Source organism: Gigantopelta aegis, chromosome 7 (assembly GCF_016097555.1).
Source record: "Gigantopelta aegis isolate Gae_Host chromosome 7, Gae_host_genome, whole genome shotgun sequence".
Lineage (NCBI taxonomy): Eukaryota > Metazoa > Mollusca > Gastropoda > Neomphalida > Peltospiridae > Gigantopelta > Gigantopelta aegis.
Genome location: NC_054705.1, coordinates 29,253,422 through 29,277,453, shown reverse-complemented (window position 1 = coordinate 29,277,453; position 24,032 = coordinate 29,253,422). Strand labels below are relative to the sequence as shown.

The window sequence follows — 24,032 nt, the reverse complement described above, 5'->3', positions numbered from 1 at the left end:
AAAATCCGGAAAACAAAAGTTATGTATCTCCTAAGTTCAAGGGCCATAACCCTGTCAAAAATGTCATTGTTGTGCTCAATATTTTGAGGCATTGTGAAAAACATGTCCGAAAAGCTACATGTTTATGTGGGACAGACAGACAGACAGACAGACATAAGGATGGAGACGAAACCTATAGTCCTGTCCGGTTGATTCGTTTGGGTACTGGAAACCAGCGGACCGTGACACACACCTTGTAGTTATCGAACTCGTCTGTGATCAGCTGCAGCGCCTCGTTGAGCTTCGACTTGGTCCTCTTGAGATCCTCCAGCTCCGTCATGATGGGGTCGATCACTGACTGTGTCAACACCGCAGCCTGTGACATGTTCTGTGACGTAGAGTGTGGACTGCTGTGGACTCCAAACCCCGAGCCGGATGTGATGCTGGAATTGTCGTCTTCTGAGCCATATCGGAAACTGAAACAAACCACCATCTACAGCATGAGTGAGTTTAAAGTTTGTTTTTTGTTTAACAATTACTGGAATTGTCACCTTCCGAGGCGTATCGGAAACTGAAACAAACCACCATGTACAATATGAGTGAGTTTAAAGTTTGTTTTATGTTTAATGAATTCTAGAATTGTCTTCTTTCGAGCCGTATCGGAAACTAAAACAAACCACCATCTACAACATGAGTAAGTTTAAAGCTTGTTTTCTTTGTAATTTATAAGAATTAATGTTCAAAGGCTATGGAACAAAGAGATATTGGAACATGATTCGATTTATATAGGTGATCCGGAGCAACATTGGCCCCCCACTTCCACCCCCTATGTATTATGAATAATCAAAAGTTCTATTTGTTTTGTTTAACGACACCACTAGAGCACACTGATTTATTAAACAGACTGCTGGATGTCAAACATTTGGTAATTCTGACATATAGTCTTAGAGAAAACATGAAACATTTTTCTACTAGTAGCAACGGATGTTTCATATGCACTTTCCCACAGACAGGATAGCACATGCCACAGCCTTTGATATACCAGACTTGGTACACTGGATGGAACGAAAAATAGCCGAATGGGCCCACCAACAGGGATTGATCCTAGACCTACTGCGCATAAGGCGAGCGCCTTAACACTGGCCTACGTCCCGCCTCTAGGTTCACAGAGAAATCAGGTGTACTTGGAGAGGTAAGATTAGATAATGGTGATGAGCCATACACACGTGTGTGATGTTAACAATGACTGTAAGTGTTCACCTCGCAGGCAGAGTTCCTCCCGACGGCTGTGTTTCCCCTTCTTCCTGGCCATCATCTAAAACATTAAACAACTTAGTTAACAATGTTCATGTGTCTCGAGTGCTTGGCAAGATACAGCCAAACATATCTGGGCAAATGTGAAAAGTCTTTGTACATATCCACTAATACAACATTTCAGTCTTATTAATGTGTTTTTTTTAAACTGCATGACCTCGGTCGTGTCGTTGTTAAGCCATCGGACATAAGGCTGGTAGGTACTGGGTTCGCAGCCCGGTACCGGCTCCCACCAAGAGCAAGTTTTAATGACTCAATGGGTAGGTGTAAGAAGCTATCTTAGCACTACGATATCATAAAGCCATCATAAACTATGATGTCACAACGACGTATGCCATACCCGATGACGGTTTTACAATATCGTAGCTCTAAGATAGCTTCGAAAATCAGGGCCAAGGCCTCTGTTTTAACTTTTCCACCTAGAACCCAGATGGTGCCTACTTGTATTTTTATATAGATAGTATGAAATGGTTTAGTTGCCAAATGAATGATAATGGTCGCATATGCGACCAAATCAGTCATAATGTAGATGGCTGAACATGGAAAATTCCATTAAAAATTATTTTCAAAAATAACAAGAGGGCCTTGGTCCTAAACAGTCCCCTGATTAAATTGTTGACCCAAGCTACCAGATTTATGGAATGCACAACACCCATTAAAGCAAACTATGTGGAAGTAAATGTGTCACGTACTTAGTTGGTTGATGTTATCGGCACTCCCAAACTTCTTCTTTATGTGATGTGCAAACTCCTTAGGCTTGGAAACTATTGAACTGGAAGAAGAATTTTAAAATGATCTTCAATAAACACTGACTGATAGATCTTAATGATAACAATAACGTTAAAAACAGGCAGAATGTTTCTAAAAGATTGCTCACATTATTATTTCAGAAATTTCACTTGATTTTTTATAAAGGCTAGAGGATGTCAATTTTATTTGTAACTGTCTTATTTTCCTTTTTTTAATCATATAAGGATTGTCTGGGGGTTTTTTTACGTTCATCTGGGTATGAAAAACAAATCATCAGCAAACTTATGTGAAAAGAGCTTCGCCGATTCATACAGTTTGCAGATGATTTTTTTTGTGTTCATAACCCAATGAACATAAAAGAAACAACACATAATTCTTATATTTAAATTTAAAACATAATTATTAATAATAATGTTAAAAGTTCATATTTTATTTTGAATTATTTGTGGTCCGTAAACAATAACGCTCAATAAGACAAAGTACCGATAAAAAATGACATCATCAGATATGACATTCCCTGGCAACGTAATTTTACATTCATCTAGAAATGAACTCCTGTTCCTACATCTGAACCAATGGGATGACATTATTTAAGGATTGTCTGTGGGGGTTTTCATGTTTGTCGGGTTATGAAAAAAACAAAAAACATCCGCAAACTGTATGAATCAGCAAAGACATTCTCACATAAGTTTGAGGATAATTTTTTTTTGTTCATATCCAGATGAACGTAAAAACAATTACAGACAATACGTATAATTAAATTTGAAACATACTTACTAATAATAACACTAAAAGTTCATATTTTATTTGGAATAATTTTTTTGGTTAAAAGAAATAATGCTCAGTAGCACAAATTACCAATATAAAATGACGTCATTAGGTTCCCCGACGACATAATTTTTACATTCAACAAAAAATTAACAAACTCCCATTGCTACGGCTGGACCAATAGGATGACAATTGTAATGAATGTAACAGAAATTTAATTATATTGTAATGAATGTAACAGAAATTTATTTATATTGTAATGAATGTAACGGAAATTTAATTATATTGTAATGAATGTAACGGAAATTTATTTATATTGTCATGAAGGTAACGGAAATTTAATTATATTGTAATGAATGTAACAGAAATTTAATTATATTGTAATGAATGTAACGGAAATTTAATTATATTGTCATGAATGTAACGGAAATTTATTTATATTGTAATGAATGTAACAGAAATTTAATTATATTGTAATGAATGTAACGGAAATTTATTTACATTTACATTGTCATGAATGTAACGGAAATTTAATTATATTGTCATGAATGTAACGGAAATTTAATTATATTGTCATGAATGTAACGGAAATTTATTTATATTGTAATGAATGTAATGGAAATTTAATTATATTGTAATGAATGTAACAGAAATTTATTTATATTGTAATGAATGTAACAGAAATTTAATTATATTGTAATGAATGTAACAGAAATTTATTTATATTTACATTGTCATGAATGTAACGGAAATTTAATTATATTGTCATGAATGTAACGGAAATTTTATTATATTGTCATGAATGTAACGGAAATTTAATTATATTGTAATGAATGTAACGGAAATTTAATTATATTGTAATGAATGTAACAGAAATTTAATTATATTGTAATGAATGTAACGGAAATTTAATTATATTGTAATGAATGTAACGGAAATTTAATTATATTGTAATGAATGTAACGGAAATTTATTTACATTTACATTGTCATGAATGTAACAGAAATTTAATTATATTGTAATGAATGTAACGGAAATTTAATTATATTGTAATGAATGTAACAGAAATTTAATTATATTGTAATGAATGTAACGGAAATTTAATTATATTGTTATGAATGTAACGGAAATTTATTTACATTTACATTGTCATGAATGTAACGGAAATTTAATTATATTGTAATGAATGTAACAGAAATTTAATTATATTGTAATGAATGTAACGGAAATTTAATTATATTGTAATGAATGTAACGGAAATTTAATTATATTGTAATGAATGTAATGGAAATTTAATTATATTGTCATGAATGTAACGGAAATTTAATTATATATTGTAATGAATGTAACAGAAATTTAATTATATTGCAATGAATGTAACAGAAATTTAATTATATTGTAATGAATGTAACGGAACTTTAATTATATTGTCATGAATGTAACGGAAATTTAATTATATATTGTAATGAATGTAACAGAAATTTAATTATATTGTAATGAATGTAACAGAAATTTATTTATATTGTAATGAATGTAACAGAAATTTAATTATATTGTAATGAATGTAACGGAAATTTATTTATATTGTCATGAATGTAACGGAAATTTAATTATATTGTCATGAAGGTAACGGAAATTTAATTATATTGTAATGAATGTAACAGAAATTTAATTATATTGTAATGAATGTAACGGAAATTTAATTATATTGTCATGAATGTAACGGAAATTTATTTATATTGTAATGAATGTAACAGAAATTTAATTATATTGTAATGAATGTAACGGAAATTTATTTACATTTACATTGTCATGAATGTAACGGAAATTTAATTATATTGTCATGAATGTAACGGAAATTTAATTATATTGTCATGAATGTAACGGAAATTTATTTATATTGTAATGAATGTAATGGAAATTTAATTATATTGTAATGAATGTAACAGAAATTTATTTATATTGTAATGAATGTAACAGAAATTTAATTATATTGTAATGAATGTAACAGAAATTTAATTATATTTACATTGTCATGAATGTAACGGAAATTTAATTATATTGTCATGAATGTAACGGAAATTTTATTATATTGTCATGAATGTAACGGAAATTTAATTATATTGTAATGAATGTAACGGAAATTTAATTATATTGTAATGAATGTAACAGAAATTTAATTATATTGTAATGAATGTAACGGAAATTTAATTATATTGTAATGAATGTAACGGAAATTTAATTATATTGTAATGAATGTAACGGAAATTTATTTACATTTACATTGTCATGAATGTAACAGAAATTTAATTATATTGTAATGAATGTAACGGAAATTTAATTATATTGTAATGAATGTAACAGAAATTTAATTATATTGTAATGAATGTAACGGAAATTTAATTATATTGTTATGAATGTAACGGAAATTTATTTACATTTACATTGTCATGAATGTAACGGAAATTTAATTATATTGTAATGAATGTAACAGAAATTTAATTATATTGTAATGAATGTAACGGAAATTTAATTATATTGTAATGAATGTAACGGAAATTTAATTATATTGTAATGAATGTAATGGAAATTTAATTATATTGTCATGAATGTAACGGAAATTTAATTATATATTGTAATGAATGTAACAGAAATTTAATTATATTGCAATGAATGTAACAGAAATTTAATTATATTGTAATGAATGTAACGGAACTTTAATTATATTGTCATGAATGTAACGGAAATTTAATTATATATTGTAATGAATGTAACAGAAATTTAATTATATTGTAATGAATGTAACAGAAATTTATTTATATTGTAATGAATGTAACAGAAATTTAATTATATTGTAATGAATGTAACGGAAATTTATTTATATTGTCATGAATGTAACGGAAATTTAATTATATTGTCATGAAGGTAACGGAAATTTAATTATATTGTAATGAATGTAACAGAAATTTAATTATATTGTAATGAATGTAACGGAAATTTAATTATATTGTCATGAATGTAACGGAAATTTATTTATATTGTAATGAATGTAACAGAAATTTAATTATATTGTAATGAATGTAACGGAAATTTATTTACATTTACATTGTCATGAATGTAACAGAAATTTAATTATATTGTAATGAATGTAACGGAAATTTAATTATATTGTAATGAATGTAACGGAAATTTAATTATATTGTAATGAATGTAACGGAAATTTATTTACATTTACATTGTCATGAATGTAACAGAAATTTAATTATATTGTAATGAATGTAACGGAAATTTAATTATATTGTAATGAATGTAACAGAAATTTAATTATATTGTAATGAATGTAACGGAAATTTAATTATATTGTTATGAATGTAACGGAAATTTAATTATATTGTAATGAATGTAACAGAAATTTAATTATATTGTAATGAATGTAACGGAACTTTAATTATATTGTCATGAATGTAACGGAAATTTAATTATATATTGTAATGAATGTAACAGAAATTTAATTATATTGTAATGAATGTAACAGAAATTTATTTATATTGTAATGAATGTAACAGAAATTTAATTATATTGTAATGAATGTAACGGAAATTTAATTATATTGTCATGAATGTAACGGAAATTTATTTATATTGTAATGAATGTAACAGAAATTTAATTATATTGTAATGAATGTAACGGAAATTTATTTATATTGTAATGAATGTAACGGAAATTTAATTATATTGTAAAGAATGTAACGGAACTTTAATTATATTGTCATGAATGTAACGGAAATTTAATTATATATTGTAATGAATGTAACAGAAATTTAATTATATTGTAATGAATGTAACAGAAATTTATTTATATTGTAATGAATGTAACAGAAATTTAATTATATTGTAATGAATGTAACGGAAATTTATTTATATTGTCATGAATGTAACGGAAATTTAATTATATTGTCATGAAGGTAACGGAAATTTAATTATATTGTAATGAATGTAACAGAAATTTAATTATATTGTAATGAATGTAACAGAAATTTAATTATATTGTCATGAATGTAACGGAAATTTATTTATATTGTAATGAATGTAACAGAAATTTAATTATATTGTAATGAATGTAACGGAAATTTATTTACATTTACATTGTCATGAATGTAACAGAAATTTAATTATATTGTAATGAATGTAACGGAAATTTAATTATATTGTAATGAATGTAACGGAAATTTAATTATATTGTAATGAATGTAACGGAAATTTAATTATATTGTAATGAATGTAACGGAAATTTATTTACATTTACATTGTCATGAATGTAACAGAAATTAATTATATTGTAATGAATGTAACGGAAATTTAATTATATTGTAATGAATGTAACAGAAATTTAATTATATTGTAATGAATGTAACGGAAATTTAATTATATTGTTATGAATGTAACGGAAATTTATTTACATTTACATTGTCATGAATGTAAAGGAAATTTAATTATATTGTAATGAATGTAACAGAAATTTAATTATATTGTAATGAATGTAACGGAAATTTAATTATATTGTAATGAATGTAACGGAAATTTAATTATATTGTAATGAATGTAATGGAAATTTAATTATATTGTCATGAATGTAACGGAAATTTAATTATATATTGTAATGAATGTAACAGAAATTTAATTATATTGTAATGAATGTAACAGAAATTTAATTATATTGTAATGAATGTAACGGAACTTTAATTATATTGTCATGAATGTAACGGAAATTTAATTATATATTGTAATGAATGTAACAGAAATTTAATTATATTGTAATGAATGTAACAGAAATTTATTTATATTGTAATGAATGTAACAGAAATTTAATTATATTGTAATGAATGTAACGGAAATTTAATTATATTGTCATGAATGTAACGGAAATTTATTTATATTGTAATGAATGTAACAGAAATTTAATTATATTGTAATGAATGTAACGGAAATTTATTTACATTTACATTGTCATGAATGTAACGGAAATTTAATTATATTGTCATGAATGTAACGGAAATTTAATTATATTGTAATGAATGTAACGGAAATTTATTTACATTTACATTGTCATGAATGTAACAGAAATTTAATTATATTGTAATGAATGTAACGGAAATTTAATTATATTGTAATGAATGTAACAGAAATTTAATTATATTGTAATGAATGTAACGGAAATTTAATTATATTGTTATGAATGTAACGGAAATTTATTTACATTTACATTGTCATGAATGTAAAGGAAATTTAATTATATTGTAATGAATGTAACAGAAATTTAATTATATTGTAATGAATGTAACGGAAATTTAATTATATTGTAATGAATGTAACGGAAATTTAATTATATTGTAATGAATGTAATGGAAATTTAATTATATTGTCATGAATGTAACGGAAATTTAATTATATATTGTAATGAATGTAACAGAAATTTAATTATATTGTAATGAATGTAACAGAAATTTAATTATATTGTAATGAATGTAACGGAACTTTAATTATATTGTCATGAATGTAACGGAAATTTAATTATATATTGTAATGAATGTAACAGAAATTTAATTATATTGTAATGAATGTAACAGAAATTTATTTATATTGTAATGAATGTAACAGAAATTTAATTATATTGTAATGAATGTAACGGAAATTTAATTATATTGTCATGAATGTAACGGAAATTTATTTATATTGTAATGAATGTAACAGAAATTTAATTATATTGTAATGAATGTAACGGAAATTTATTTACATTTACATTGTCATGAATGTAACGGAAATTTAATTATATTGTCATGAATGTAACGGAAATTTAATTATATTGTCATGAATGTAACGGAAATGTATTTATATTGTAATGAATGTAACGGAAATTTATTTATATTGTAATGAATGTAACGGAAATTTAATTATATTGTAAAGAATGTAACGGAAATTTAATTATATTGTAATGAATGTAACGGAAATTTATTTATATTGTCATGAATGTAACGGAAATTTAATTATATTGTCATGAATGTAACAAAAATTTAACTATATAAAAAACGAAGAACTTACTCTTTTGCTCCCTTGATGTTACCAACTACACCACTGAAAATATAAAGGACATTCAGTTAAGCTTAGAATTAATACTATCTTGTTGTTATAGGTAGTACTAAACCAAATAACTTCCGGCTGGGTCAAAGTTCGAGGTGCACCGAACTTTTGATAGAGAAGTGAACACCACAAGTCCTGTGATTGGTTATAAATGTGAGTGTGTTGGTTGTAAAAAATAATAGTTTCATCTGGGTAAAACAAATGTGCAATTTTATTTCATCTAGTACCAATGTGTCAAGTAGCCTTGTGCTTGAAACATGTATGGGGTACCTGTAAAAAAAAGTACTCGAATTTTGTGCGAAACTAGGGTAGTCATAGACGCTACCCGTTATCTCAGAAACGAGCAGCTTGACCCCCATTTTTTTCTGATTCACTTTAAGTGTAAGGGGTGGTAGTATTTATATCCGTGGCGTTTATGTCGGTTGATACGTTGCAGGTAGGAGTTTTAGCCGTATATGTTACTATTGTCGTCTATGGGATTTGATTTGGTAGTGTACACCCTATAGCACATATTCTGTGCATAATAAAAAATATTATGATTTTGTCATTTTATTTAATTAAACTATACTGGTTGATTAATTAGCCATCACTCGATCATGCAAGTTCACAATGACCTTGACCTTGACAATAATCTCTGTACATGGCTCAGAATGGAGTTTGAATCAAAGTTATCACTGAAGAAAAGTTGGTTTTGGCCTATAATTCGTACTGTAAAGATTTCAATAATTTCTTTTTACATGGTATTTGACTTGCCATATACAACTGCTCTTAAATATGGTATTATATATAGGCAACCTGAACTAAGATTTTAACTGCAATTTATTTTTATATGAAAAATAGCATGTGCCAATAGTGGGTTAATGTCTTTAGTTTCCATTAACATAGTTAATGTTTTATGTATGAAATTCTGAAAACTCAAATTTGTAAAGAAGTTGATTTTTATTGTCATTTTGACATATTTATAGGGTGCTAAGTTATATTTTAGACAAATTTGTAGTTTTATGCAAAATTTAAAGTAAATTTGAAGAAAAGCTTGACCAAAAACATAATTAAATTTGTTGTCACTATTGTGCCTTCTGTTCTTATTTGTACATAACAATAAGGTTGTTAAACATATACTTAGATCTCCAGATCATTTTTTTTTCTTAATAATCACTTAGTTAGCTCTCATGAAAAGCATTTTGAGTTTATACTAGATTCAGAACCAATTTTTTTCAGATTTGATTATCTGCCTTGGATTAAGTTGATAATTTATTTTATTGTTAAAGCTGTATTACCTAATGTTACTAGCTAAATAAAATGCTGGATTACAGATTGTAGGAATACATCTAATGTACATATTGTATTCATCCGGATAAGAAAATAATGCAAGAAAATAGATGTTCGGGTAATTTTGTCATTTAAAAAAAGTTTTTTTCAGTAATTAATCAAAAATAAATGTGTTAAAGCTGCATGATTATTCCAGATATCACAACTATTAAAACCTCCAACTACAGTAGGCTATAAATAAAATATAGTCAGGAATATTGGTGGCTGCCAATAGTTTTGATGGTTCATTATGAAAATCAGCATGGCCGATGGATTTGAAATTCCCACACCTGGTAACTTGAAGACACCCACACCCAGCATACAGGATTTCTGCCCAACACTAATGTACAGGACATTAAGTCATTACTTCATACAGGTACAGTCATGTTTGTGTTTCCTTCTTCAGGCAGTGTAGTTTTTTAATACTGATATTTCTTTGATGTGCCTGTTAAGGTCTTCAAAATGTAGGGGCCAATCAAGTGCATGTGTTTTAATGGAATGCTTTAAAGGGGTAGAGGTACTCTGACTATCTTTGTTGTCTCTACATATATACCTGAGTACACACACCCAACTGAAAGTAAATATCTTCAGCAGTTTTATTTTAAAACATTTTGTTGTTTAATATGACATATTGCATTTGTACAAAACTGTGTGCAATATATAAGCCTTATGAGGTGTACATTATATTAGGTTGCACTGTAGAAACAACAGTTTCAGTGAGGTTGTCAGTTTATGTCAGAATACACCAGACCCTGGTTGTCATAAAGACACATAGCTGGACACTTTTTGAAAAATGTATGTTATCAGTATAGGTAGTACTAAACCAAATAACTTCCGGCTGGGTCAAAGTTCGAGGTGCACCGAACTTTTGATAGAGAAGTGAACACCACAAGTCCTGTGATTGGTTATAAATGTGAGTGTGTTGGTTGTAAAAAATAATAGTTTCATCTGGGTAAAACAAATGTGCAATTTTATTTCATCTAGTACCAATGTGTCAAGTAGCCTTGTGCTTGAAACATGTATGGGGTACCTGTAAAAAAAAGTACTCGAATTTTGTGCGAAACTAGGGTAGTCATAGACGCTACCCGTTATCTCAGAAACGAGCAGCTTGACCCCCATTTTTTTCTGATTCACTTTAAGTGTAAGGGGTGGTAGTATTTATATCCGTGGCGTTTATGTCGGTTGATACGTTGCAGGTAGGAGTTTTAGCCACATATGTTACTATTGTCGTCTATGGGATTTGATTTGGTAGTATACACCCTAAACATTCATTAAAATAGCCAAAAATGTCAATGTAATAATATTAATATTGTTATCAGTGAAGATAACACCCTGTTCACTATAACATGTGTTATTACCACTATACAGCACTTGACATCTTAATAAGTAAAGATATCAGAGGCTTAAACTGACAAGATATCAACCAACAAATCTGTCATCATAAGATTACTGGCATTTTTTCCATACACTGACATTAAATGTATGAAGAAAACAGAAAACCTCACTTATCTTTGGTAATTAAGTAGAATCAAAAAAATATTAAAATGTAATCACGATCTGCAACCAACTCTCTGAGCTGAACATACCCTTAGCAGCTATTGGTTTAACACAAAGAAAGTGTAATATTTGGTAAAAGAATGAAATCTAAAAAGTCCATTCAGAGAACACTTTGTTCAGTAACAAGTCGCGATTCACTATGCAAGTTTCAGAAAACGCTACCGAATTTTAAAACATTAAACAGTAGTTGCTAATCAATTTTGAATTGACTAGAAATATCGCTAATCAAGATTTTGAAAACAAAACGTTCCCTGCCATTGTGTCTATAATAAATTGATATGTTTTTCCAAGGAACCAATAGAATGTCCTGGCTACAATCTACAACAGATCCTTGAATATGTAAGTAAAAATACAGCGATCAGTTGTGAAAACTCACCCAGAGAAACCAGTGATACCATCCACTATGTTGGCTCCTACATCCCTAAAACAGAGAGAGAACAAATTCAATTTAAAAAAAATTAATATAAAAATAAGCATCACTCATTGAATGCAGCATTAACAATGTAACATTAGATTATATCTTATGACACAGACAATTAAGAACATGACCATGGCAAAACATATGATTATATCTTATAACACAGACAATTAAGAACATGACCATGGCAAAACATATGCCATGGATCCACAGCACTTCAGTGGTTAATGTGAAACAGATGAGTTTAATTTGTCAGTATTACAAAAATGAACATGTTGCTAAAGTTATGAGTTAGGGACTTTTATTAAAGTTTTATACATATGGGAGATCTAGTAACCATACTAGGACTACATCACAGAAAAAGATAAAAATAGCACTGTGTCACTATGCCATACTATGCTATATAATGGTCCATCTCTGGCATTATCTACATGTATAAGACTGACAAGATACATGTAATGTATAGACTGACGAGATAATGTACAGACTGACAAGATAACATATAGTCTGACAAGATAACATATAGATTGACTTCATTCCCTGTCCGATGTCCTTGGCATTAGCTACATGTATAAGACTGACAAGATAACATATAGACTGACTTCATTCCCTGTCCAATGTCCTTGGCGTTAGCTACATGCATAAGACTGACGAAATAACATATAGACTGGCGAGATAACATATAGACTGACAAGATAACATATAGACTGGCAAGATAACGTAGACTGACAAGATAACGTAGACTGACAAGATAACGTATAGACTGACGAGATAATGTATAGACTGGCAAGATAACGTATAGACTGACGAAATAATGTATAGACTGGCAAGATAACATATAGACTGACGAGATAACGTATAGATTATAGATTGACAAGACAACGTATAGACTGACTTCATGCCCTGCCCGATGTCCTTGAGGACGGCCTTGGCCTGCTTGTGTCCGGAGACCCCATGCATCTCGATGTCCTGAGCTTTGCGCTGGTAGCCCTCCAGCTTCTTCTGCAGCTGACTGATGATCTGCGTCGACTTCTGGTTCCGCTTCTCGAACACGGCCTTGATCCGCTGAGCCTGCTGCTTGTCTGTCGAGCTGGCCGCCACCCGCAGGTACTCGTTCACGTTCGCTGAAAACAGGACGAAGTTACAGCATTCATAGACAATAAACATTGGTGTTGTAGTATACAAGTACTCGTTCACGTTTGCTGAAAACACGACAAAGTTACAGCATTCATAGACAACAAACATTGGTGGTGTAGTATACAGGTACTCATTCACGTTCACTGAAAACACAACAAAGTTACAGCATTCATAGACAACAAACATTGGTGGTGTAGTATACAGGTACTCATTCACGTTCACTGAAAACACGACAAAGTTACAGCGTTCACAGACAACAAAGATGGGTGTTGTAGTATACAGGTACTCATTCACGTTCGCTGAAAACATGACAGCATTCATAGACAACAATCATTGGTGTTGTAGTACTTGTTCATGTTCACAGAAACAGTATTCACAGACAACAAACATTAGTGTTGTAGTATACAGTACTCGTTCATGTTCGCTGAAAACACGACAAAGTTACAGCATTCATAGACAACAAACATTGGTGTTGTAGTATACAGGTACTCATTCACGTTCACTGAAAACATGACAAAGTTACAGCATTCATACACAACAAACATTGGTGTTGTAGTATACAGGTACTCGTTCACGTTCGCTGAAAACATGACAGTATTAATAAACAACAAACATTGGTGTTGTGGTAATGGTATACAGTACTCGTTCACGTTCGCTAAAAACACGACAGTATTAATAAACAACAAACATTGGTGTTGTGGTATACAGTACTCGTTCACGTTCGCTGAAAACACGACAGTATTAATAAACAACAAACATTGGTGTTGTAGTATACAGGTATTTGTTCACGTTCGCTGAAAACACGACAGTATTAATAAACAACAAACATTAGTGTCGTGGTACTCTTTGGCATTCACTAAAAAACAAGCTTTCGATAAACTTTAGTGTTGTCCTAGTCAGGTACTTGCTGACATTCACAGACAACAAACACTGGTGTTGTGGTATTCAGGAACGCCTTGATATTTTCTGAAAACAGAACAGCATTCATAAACAACAAAGCCTATATATATATATATATATATATAGTGCAATACACATTTTGTTCAGTATTGCATTACAATTTATAATTCAGTTTTCAGATATCACAGTGCAATTCAGAAACATTAAATAGTAGTTGTTTAATACAATTCAAAAATTTTAAAACAAAATGTCCACTGAAAAATAAATCTGCCCCGAATTGGGCCCCTGGCCTCCAGAGACCAAACCCTGGGGTGGACGTGCTCGAAACCTAAGTGGTACATGTATATGAGCATGTGAAAGCCTTACGCACGCACATGAAAAATAATTTAGATTTTAATATTAAGTGTTATCAAATAAAACTGAAAAAAAAAAAAAAAAAGGAATTAAGCTCCGTGCTTCCATGAATCCCAGATTTTGGGTCAGAAGCGTAACATATGAGATAGGGTCACAAAACATCTATATTAAATTACGTTTACAATGAATCTGGCAAAATTCTAAAACATATTTCTAAAATTTAATGCCTGCTTAATGACATATTTAATGTATAACTAACCTTCTTTTAGCTGCAGTTCTGTTTTTATCATATCCTTGGTCTTGGCTAACTTATTCTGTATTCGCTCAATGGCAGCTTCCCGTTTCAGACTCTCGTCCACGTTCGTGTCTTCATCTGTCACATTGTCTGATCCATTCTCCTTACCAGAGTCCACCTGATTCAAAACATTTTGTATTCACTTCAACTTCAATTGTCAGTTAGTCAATAATAATAAAAACACTGCATATTAAATTGTTTAAAAAAAATAATAAAAAAATTGACACATCATGTGACATGTTATGTACGTGTAATGCATTGTGGTGTGGTGTGGTGTGGTGTTGTTTGGTGTGGTGTAGTGTTGTTTGGTGAAGTGTGGTGTGGTGTGGTGTGGTGTGGTCAGGTGTGGTGTGGTGTGGTGTGGTGTGGTGTGGTGTGGTGTGATGTGGTGTGGTGTGGTGTGGTGTGGTATGGTGTGGTGTGTGTGGTGTGGTGAGGAGTAGTGTGATGTGGTGTGGTGTGGTGCAGTGTGGTGTGGTGTGGTGCGGTGCGGTGTGGTGTGGTGCGGTGCAGTGCGGTGAGGTGCAACAGTCTTCACCATGAGCGAAATCCAGGTGAGCTGAAGATCACTCTCCTGAAACAGTGCCAGGCGAGCTATAACATGAAGTTTCAAATAAAATTTATTACCAACTTTTGTTGGAAGCGATAAATTTGCAACTCTTCTAAAACTGTCCAGGTGATTGTGGAGGGGAGCGAGAGTGAAAACTGCAATGCTGTGTGGTGCGTTGCTCTGTTGTGTAGTGTGACATGGTTCTGTCATGTATTGTGATATGGCGATTTGTACTGTGGTATGGTGTAGTTCAAGTATTTAGCACTGTGAAGAAAACACATATATATAACAGAAGCATAAACAAATATTCCTATAAACATCCTATAGAAATGTTAGGGACCACACACTACAAGTATAAAAGGGAGGTGGAAGGTGGTGGTGATGGTGGGGTGGTCAACTTCTACTCACAGCCTCCAGATCTTCAGTGCTGTGAGCTGATTGCGGTCCCTCGTCAGCAGGTGGCACCAGGTTACCAGACCCGTGGTACGGTCGACTCACAAACGCCACTTCTGAAGACACCGGTTTCCGTGGCAAGCTGGGACTCTTGCTGGATCCCTTCATGAAGTTCTTTATAGTCAACACCTTGCCAGGATCTGACTTTTTCCTGATCAATACACAAACAAAACAATGTCTTAGTATTATTAATTTGATGATACAATTAGGACTAGGTACTTGGTGCTCTGTGACAATTAAAACTGACTAAACTCTAACAGCAGGAACTGTGGGTGATACAGGAGTTCATGATATCAAATTTCAGGAAAATGGACTTCATAAAATTTAATACAATGGGATATATTGGTTAGTCTGATCAGTGAATAGTGATTGGGAATACACATTACCAGAACACAAAGATCATGGATTAATGAATTAACAGATTATATGGGTAATAGATTAAAATATTAACAGATTATATGGGTAATAGATTAATGAATTAAAAACATGGGACATGGATTAACAAGTAAAAAGAGCTTATGGGATATGGATTATTGAATTAATATGCTACTTGGATCATGGACTAATGAATTTTGAGCACAAAGGTTAATGATGGGTCATGATTTATGAATCAATAGACCACATGATAAGAATAACTCACTTCAATTCCACAAAATACACAAACAAAAAATGGCAACAGTAAAAATACTAGCATCTTCTTAGCACTGTTAGGTTACATATACTCAGCACTTAGTAACAAAGACATAAAAATGTATAATTTGTACTGAAATTACCTATTTATCTTATTAATTCTTAACCATCTGAACATATAGCTAATAGTTGTCGTGGACATAAATTTTGCAAACATGAAATGGTTTTAGTTTGATGCAAGAAGGAAATAATTCTTGCAATTCCACAAGGACTACACCTGTATGTAAGCATGCATTAATATTAACTGTTAAACTAATCTACAGTATAACTAAGATGATAAATTATCAAGTTCATAAATTAGAAAAACAAAGCTGCTAAGAATCACTAGTTCGATGAACATGGCTGTTACTGTAATTTTGTTTAAAGGTATTTATGTCTTCACAACTTTGTGATTAAAGTGAAAAATAAGATTTACAAAACCTATCCTTTAACTTAGATTAATTATTTTTTTCTTGTGCTATCAGAAATTTATCCAGGCATTTTGCAGTACCAAACTTAGGCCCCTTCCCAAAAGCAAGTGGCACTGAAAATTCACAATTTGATGAAAAACTTTTTTTGTAATTATTGTCTGTTTTCAGGACTTCTAGATTGTGGAAGCCCCACTCCCATGGCTAGTGATATTCAATGTTGGGCTAGTAAATAACTAATATTGCAATGCCCCATGGCTAGTGAAAAACAAATAGTCAGATATTGCAGTTGTCTATTTTGTAAATATGAATAGCCTGCCCCGATCTCAACCCTCAATGTTAGTGTTTTTAAGCTCTATATAGATGACATATCTGATTATTACTATTATTTAGTAAAACTGTATTAACTTAAGTAAAGTAGGGCTAGTGAATTCTTAATCGTGGCTAGTACCTTTTATAAAAATTCTAGAAACCCTGACTGTTTTGATAAATTAATTTAACAATAGTGTTTTGCTATCATTCAATGGTCTTAAAAGCAAAAAGAAATCCCAATGATTAAATCGCCCTATTTTTCCCAATCTCATTAGACCTGGGATCCTGCCAAATAATCCTGGATAAATCCCGTATAATAGTTATATCATTTCAATTAACCTCGTATGCCAAATGTTGTGCACAGTGCAGGATGGCCATGCATGTCAGATGTATAACGCGTATACCAGTGAAGCTAGGTACACATGTAGTAAGTGTTCAACAGCACAAACCAAATGCTACAATGTGCAGTGTTACTGCATCACTATTATTAACACTGTCAGGATCATAAATACTCCTACTATCTTTAGAAAATGGACATTGCATTTCATGTACTTTTACAAATTTTAAACAGCAGTTACCTTACTATAATTTTTCAAAAGATTATTGAAATATATTCATTAATTCCTAAGATTTTAGGGTACATCATTTTACCCTTCGTACCCTGTGGCATCAACCCTGACTGTTCAGTTTGGAATGTTTAATATTTGATCATTATACTGTTATCAGTGTTCAGCTGTTCAGCTGAGACACTGCTACAGAAGCTGTGAACACTCCTGTCAAGTATTATACAAGGTAACTTCGTGGTAAAGCACTCGCTTGCTGGGCGATGATTCATAGGATCAATCATCCTCAATCTACTCAAAATGTGTCCTGCCCCATCCAATGCTACATCAATGGCGGTGCATACAGTACGGCCGATACAGCCATGGCCGAACCAGTTTTCAAAGAGGTACGGCATGGCAGTACAACCTTTGTTTTGTGTGTGTGTGTGTGTGTGTGTGTGTGTGTGTGTGTGTGTGTGTGTGTGTGTGTGTGTGTGTGTTATATTTGTTGTATTTGTTGTATCTGTAAAAATGTCCTTCACAGGTGAATTTGAAAGGATAGTCTGGCAACTTCGAGCCGTATCACTATTTTGTACATTATGCCGCGTCTGCACATGACTGGTCTATTCAAGGCCATGTGATGTACTGTCTGCACAAAACTATCAGATGTGTCTTCACCACAATTTACCTTTATTTTATGGAAGTACAAGGCTCAGAATCGGGTTGAAAAAGCAGATAACTGTCTTCACTAGCTTTCTACATGTATACATTGTGTACCTGATTTTGTCAGCACTGACTGGCACCAGCTAGGTTACAGCAAAACATGGAGATGTGTTTGATATGCTACTTTTATAGCTTAACTAATAAAATTAATGTTTACCAAGCTATAATAAAAACAATATTAAAAACATTGCAAGTCTGTATATTATAACTGAGGTATAAGGCTGTGTAAATAACACTCCTGCAATGTGCAAATCTAACATGTTACCATTTTGGTGGGTTTTGGAACTTTTTGCTAATAACAAAGAACAGATGAACTTGGTTTGTGACAGACAAACCACAATCATGTGGTTTACTTACACTACCATCGAATATTGCATGTAATAACCAGATTACAGATTTGCTAAGCTATCTCAGCTCTACAAATATCATACAATCATCATATACTATGATGACGTCACTACAAGACATGCCATATAGCCTACAACAGTTTTATGATATCATAGTGCTGAGATAGCTTCAAAACTATGGGCAATGATGTTCGTTTATGAGCCAACATTATGTCTGTGATATCACTTACAAGTGACAGTTGATGACTTTATGGAAAATATTGCAGTTTACTGTAAAATCCTTTATTTTTGACAGCTTTAAATTTTGATGGTTTTGCTCAAATATACATTTTGTTGGTACTTAAATTCATGGATCAAAAAGTTATTATCATATATTTGTATTATATATGTATAAATGTACATGCATTATAGTTTCATTGTATTTAAATTTGTTGACTGCAAATAGTCCATGAATTACACGAAAATTAGATGACAATGAACAAAAGTAATTTCACGGTGTTAGTCTTTTCTCCGTCAAGGGAAGTCACTGCTTTACCACAGTTCACTGATTAGGCACTTTTAGGATAAGGGTATAAAAATTTGATTACAACTGTTTCATGAGTATAAACTTTTTGTTAAAGTGGAAATGAGCATGACCTTGGGCAAAACATGGTCAATACACTGCATGGGTCTAGAAAAGCCAGGGATGACTGTGAACTTTTCAGCATAGAACAAGTACAGAAACACTTTTTAGGATGCCAAAAATCCAAAAATTACACATCTATTAATTATAATCATTAATTTTAAGGGTATACAGGAAGGTTGGAGAATTCCACACCACACTGTTTAAGGGGAACCGTCACTCTTACTCTCCATCACTCCTTGAAGCAGAGTAATTTTTAGCTCCCCTTAGTATGTCAATTTATATGGTGTCAATATGGTAATATCTTAAATGGCTCCCCATAATCTAAATCAGGGGAGCAATTAATCACTCTCCTTAATTTTGTTTTTTAAGTTGAGGTCTGACATTTATATGAAAAAAATAAAAACATTTAAGTGTTAAATTGTCGTAAGTGATAATTATGATATACAGTTAACATAGTTGAACTATGTGCAACAATTAACAGTACATGCCAAAAATACACAATATCAAATAAAAAAACAAAAACAAAAATAAAACACAACATTCAACTCATACATGCAAGTGGGTGACAAGCTTACACAATGCATAAAGTTAATTATCATTAGAAACAAAACACAGAATATATGCTTTAACTGCAAATGACATTATGTTAGTTTATTGTGGAGGGTGCCAATTAGTTCACATGAATGCAATGTTAAACGATTTTATGTTAGGTTAGGAATCAATAATTCACTAGCTGGATTAGTAACATTGAAAAACAAACAAAAACAAACAAAGACAAACAAACACACAAACAAACACACACACACACACACACACACACACACACACACACACACACAACAGATATGTACATGTTAAGTATAACAAAATACAACATGAAACAGATGTGTTAGTGGTGAAATACAGCTGTCAACATTAATGATTCAAACAACATAAACCTTTTGGTAAAGTGGCATGGGCTTATTAGCATATGCCATGTACATGTGTATATCAAAACATGATGATTCATCATTCAAGAGCTTATCACTGTGATCTTGCATGTAAAAAACATGTTTACAATCACTTTGGTGCAAAATTAAGTATTGTATGAATGAATGCAAAACATCCCAAAGAAAAACAAACAGATATAATTTATGTTACTGGATGTCAAACTTTTGGAGGCAAAATGCTTTGAAATGATATGCATAAGATGTTATTTGTGTTATAACTTTATTGCTAGTTGTATTCACAAATGATGAAGGTTTACAATTTTGTTTTAAGGATCACAATGCATACCAGGACATATGTTGCAATGAGACAGCAGATGGCCAACCAACCATGAACCATGACTTTCGCCAAATGTTAAGATTGTAAATCCAATCCAAAAAGCTTCTTCAACATCAACTTTTAAATACAACTTGAAGGGGCATTCTTATTATGCGAGTAGTCGTACCGACTTGTTGCATGCGATCGAATCGTACTGTGGGAAAACCTAAATCAGAATGACTTTAATATTATACAAGTCGTGTCGGAATTGTACTGATTACAATTTGTTCTGTTTTTTACAACAAATCGTAAGGTCTCAGCCAATCAAATCGCATTACAATTCAACTGTCAGTTTTGTCACCTCATGGGGTTTGTGTTTGTTTATACAAATGTCAAAATGTCCAGATTTCATGGGTCCACATAAAACCTAGCTATTATTGTCGAGATGTGGTCAATAACTGTTTTGGTACATAATGCCATCAGTAAATTGTCTACATTCATGTTTTCTTTATTTCAGTGGAAGTTTGTATGCACTTACATTTCCCGCAAAATATTTTTAAACTGACAAGCTTTGTTTTACGTCATGGAATCTTAAGACGTAACGTCTTCCCACACACATGATTGCGATTCGCTACCACAAATCACATGCAACTAGTCGGTGTGATAAATCACCTAATGAGAACGCTGCTTAAGCAGTTTAAGCGAGGTGTTGATTAACTGATTCACCACTAGAAAAAGACGTAACAGAAAGGACTAATCACCATGTAAAGCAGCGTATAAAAGTGGACAGCAGCGTAACTATGGCAGCGCTCTATGTAAGTAACTATGTTAACATCCATCACATACCTGACGGGCAAGCTCGCTCTCCGGGTTCGGGGAACAGAATCCATGCTGTTTTTAAAACTAACAAAACACAACACCATTCATGAGCCAGTCCTACAATTATTAAAACTAAATCTACTACACACACAAGACAAGACAAGACGACAAAACAGGCTGAGCTTACTGGGTGGGAAACTAATAGTTGTTTACTAAGTGACAGATCCTAGTTTCTAAACACTACGACATTTTTCACTATTAATAGAGCAGTTTTTAACAACTGAAATCAGATATTACTTAAGATATTATAGTTTTGATTAGCCATTTCCGTACATTCTAAGTGTTTCTGGTATCTGGTATCTTGGTATTTTTAATACCATAAAATGCATTTTTTATATTTAAAAAAAACCCACACGTCTCTCTGAGAAGTTAGATGTATGTTTATAAAGAGGAGCTCTATAGTCTACTTATTAAGGGTATTTCCCCGTTTCAACATCAGACTCTTGTCTCACTCTGTTGTAACTTTATTCAGATGTGTTACCAGGGTTTCTACCAGAGGGTAAAATGGGTATGGTGCCATACCCAAAAATTTTTTTTTTTTAAGTTAACATTTTGACAAAATTAATTACTCTTATCATTATTGTATGATTTTCTTAAGCCTAACCCTGAATGTAACCCATTTTCTTTGTGGGGGAGGCCCCCCATAGCCCGTTAACTGTGGTTGTATTCAATTCTATAGCGCCATACTCAAAAATTTCTTTCTGGCAGAAACACTGGTGACAGGTTTGTAAATTAACCAAACTTAGTGTCCCTTTTCACGGGTTGAAACTAGGGTCTGTGATTTTAAACTTTGGTCCATCGTTTAACTGACAATGGCCAGCTATCAAATTGTGGTCATTGTGACAGTGCAAACTGCCACATGGGTTACTTCTGATTATCAGAAAGATACCTTTTATATGCACTTTTCTCAGTCAAGTCAGCACATACACATACAATGGTCTTTAATAAACCAGTTGTAGAGAACTGGCTGGAACAGGCAACATGCCAGTTGGTCAAGCAATCTACAGTACAACACGTGCACTGCTCATCAGAAAATCTTGGCCCATGTTTATAAAATTCTAGATTCAAATCTTTAATGACATCACATGTATGCAATTTGTTGCCATGACGTTGAAGTCTCAGTCTCCGTTGGAGTTTTAAGTTTAGACTCTAAACAGTTTTAAAAGTAAAGGGTCTTATCCTCTGTTTTTCATACCAACATGAATTGCATCTGTTGAGGAACTTCATTACAAACCACAAATATCGAGGGCTATATTTATGAAAGGTATTATCACTTAGTCATGTGTAACATTCCTAAACAGCTGGGTATGTTTAATAATTTACAGTAAATACATACATGTGTCTAGCCACATCATGTCTTACTTTGTCCGCATACATTTAAAACTTAAACTCATCTAAATAACAACATGCTATTGCTAATCTGCAATGATCACCTTTCATAAATTCAGATTCAAATTTATTTACTTTATAAACTTAATTCTTTCAAATTCAAAGTTGATTGCACATGGGTAAATTAAGTATTATTATAAGCTCAGCTTTTAAATTTTAGTATGAGTCAACAATAAATTTAAAATGTCCAAATATAGTTTGTATTTAATTTATTAATATATGTCAATCATTTGGAAAAAAATCTAAACCCTATTTTGTTAACTACTATACCAAAATATACATGTTGCATATATATATATGTGTTAATAAAGTTATTATATTTTTTAGATTAACTGAATTTATTGATTCATTACTGATTTGTTTGTTTTATATATTACAGGTTTAGCCAGACTAACCAATATTAAATGTACTGTGGACTCAAACAAACAGGTAGATGCATGTACATACAAGTAAAAGAAAACACACATGCCAGATACGTACAAATACTAAGCACATAAAAACATTCAAATTCATAATAGTAAGAGTAGGAAGAAAGTAGGTCAAATGTTAGTAACCTCCCCCACCCACTCCCCTAAAACAAAAATCATTTAAATATTTTAATATAAATATCACGTCGGATTTTACAATACTGGTAATGTTCATGCTAAAAATGCTAGGTTTCTTGTATTAAAAGTATAAGTTCCCTTTATTACTGCGGTCTACTAATGTCTAATAATATTCACTGTACAATACCAGACCTGTCAACCTTTAGTCAAGAGAAAGCAGGAGGTGTGTGTTGAAAAAGCAGGAGATTTTGTCAAAAAGCAGGAGATTTTGTCAAAAAGCAGGAGATTTTTAAAATTCACACAATTTAACCCAAAATCGCAAGTTATATGAATACTTTATAATGTCATATATACTTCTTAACCTTAGATCTTGGCATTAAAAAAAAAAAAAAAAAAAAAAAAAAATAT

The 24,032-nt window shown here is 31.4% G+C and overlaps 1 protein-coding gene across 3 annotated transcripts in view; it reads right to left on the bottom strand.

Annotated features, from left to right (window-relative positions):
* LOC121376904 (transmembrane and coiled-coil domains protein 1-like) overlaps positions 1 to 24,032 on the bottom strand; it is a 90,549-nt gene that overhangs the window by 11,949 nt on the left and 54,568 nt on the right. The window contains exons 5-13 of one of the 3 annotated variants that reach the window (XM_041504688.1): positions 21,658 to 21,714; positions 15,876 to 16,071; positions 14,882 to 15,035; positions 13,127 to 13,355; positions 12,190 to 12,234; positions 8,910 to 8,942; positions 1,986 to 2,065; positions 1,240 to 1,294; positions 233 to 455 (exon numbers count right to left, since the gene is read on the bottom strand). In XM_041504688.1, coding sequence (XP_041360622.1) covers positions 233 to 455; positions 1,240 to 1,294; positions 1,986 to 2,065; positions 8,910 to 8,942; positions 12,190 to 12,234; positions 13,127 to 13,355; positions 14,882 to 15,035; positions 15,876 to 16,071; positions 21,658 to 21,714 — 1,072 coding nt within the window. Of the gene's footprint in view, positions 1 to 232; positions 456 to 1,239; positions 1,295 to 1,985; positions 2,066 to 8,909; positions 8,943 to 12,189; positions 12,235 to 13,126; positions 13,356 to 14,881; positions 15,036 to 15,875; positions 16,072 to 21,657; positions 21,748 to 24,032 lie in introns of all 3 variants that reach the window. The other 2 variants (XM_041504690.1, XM_041504689.1) reach the window with 2 other exon arrangements.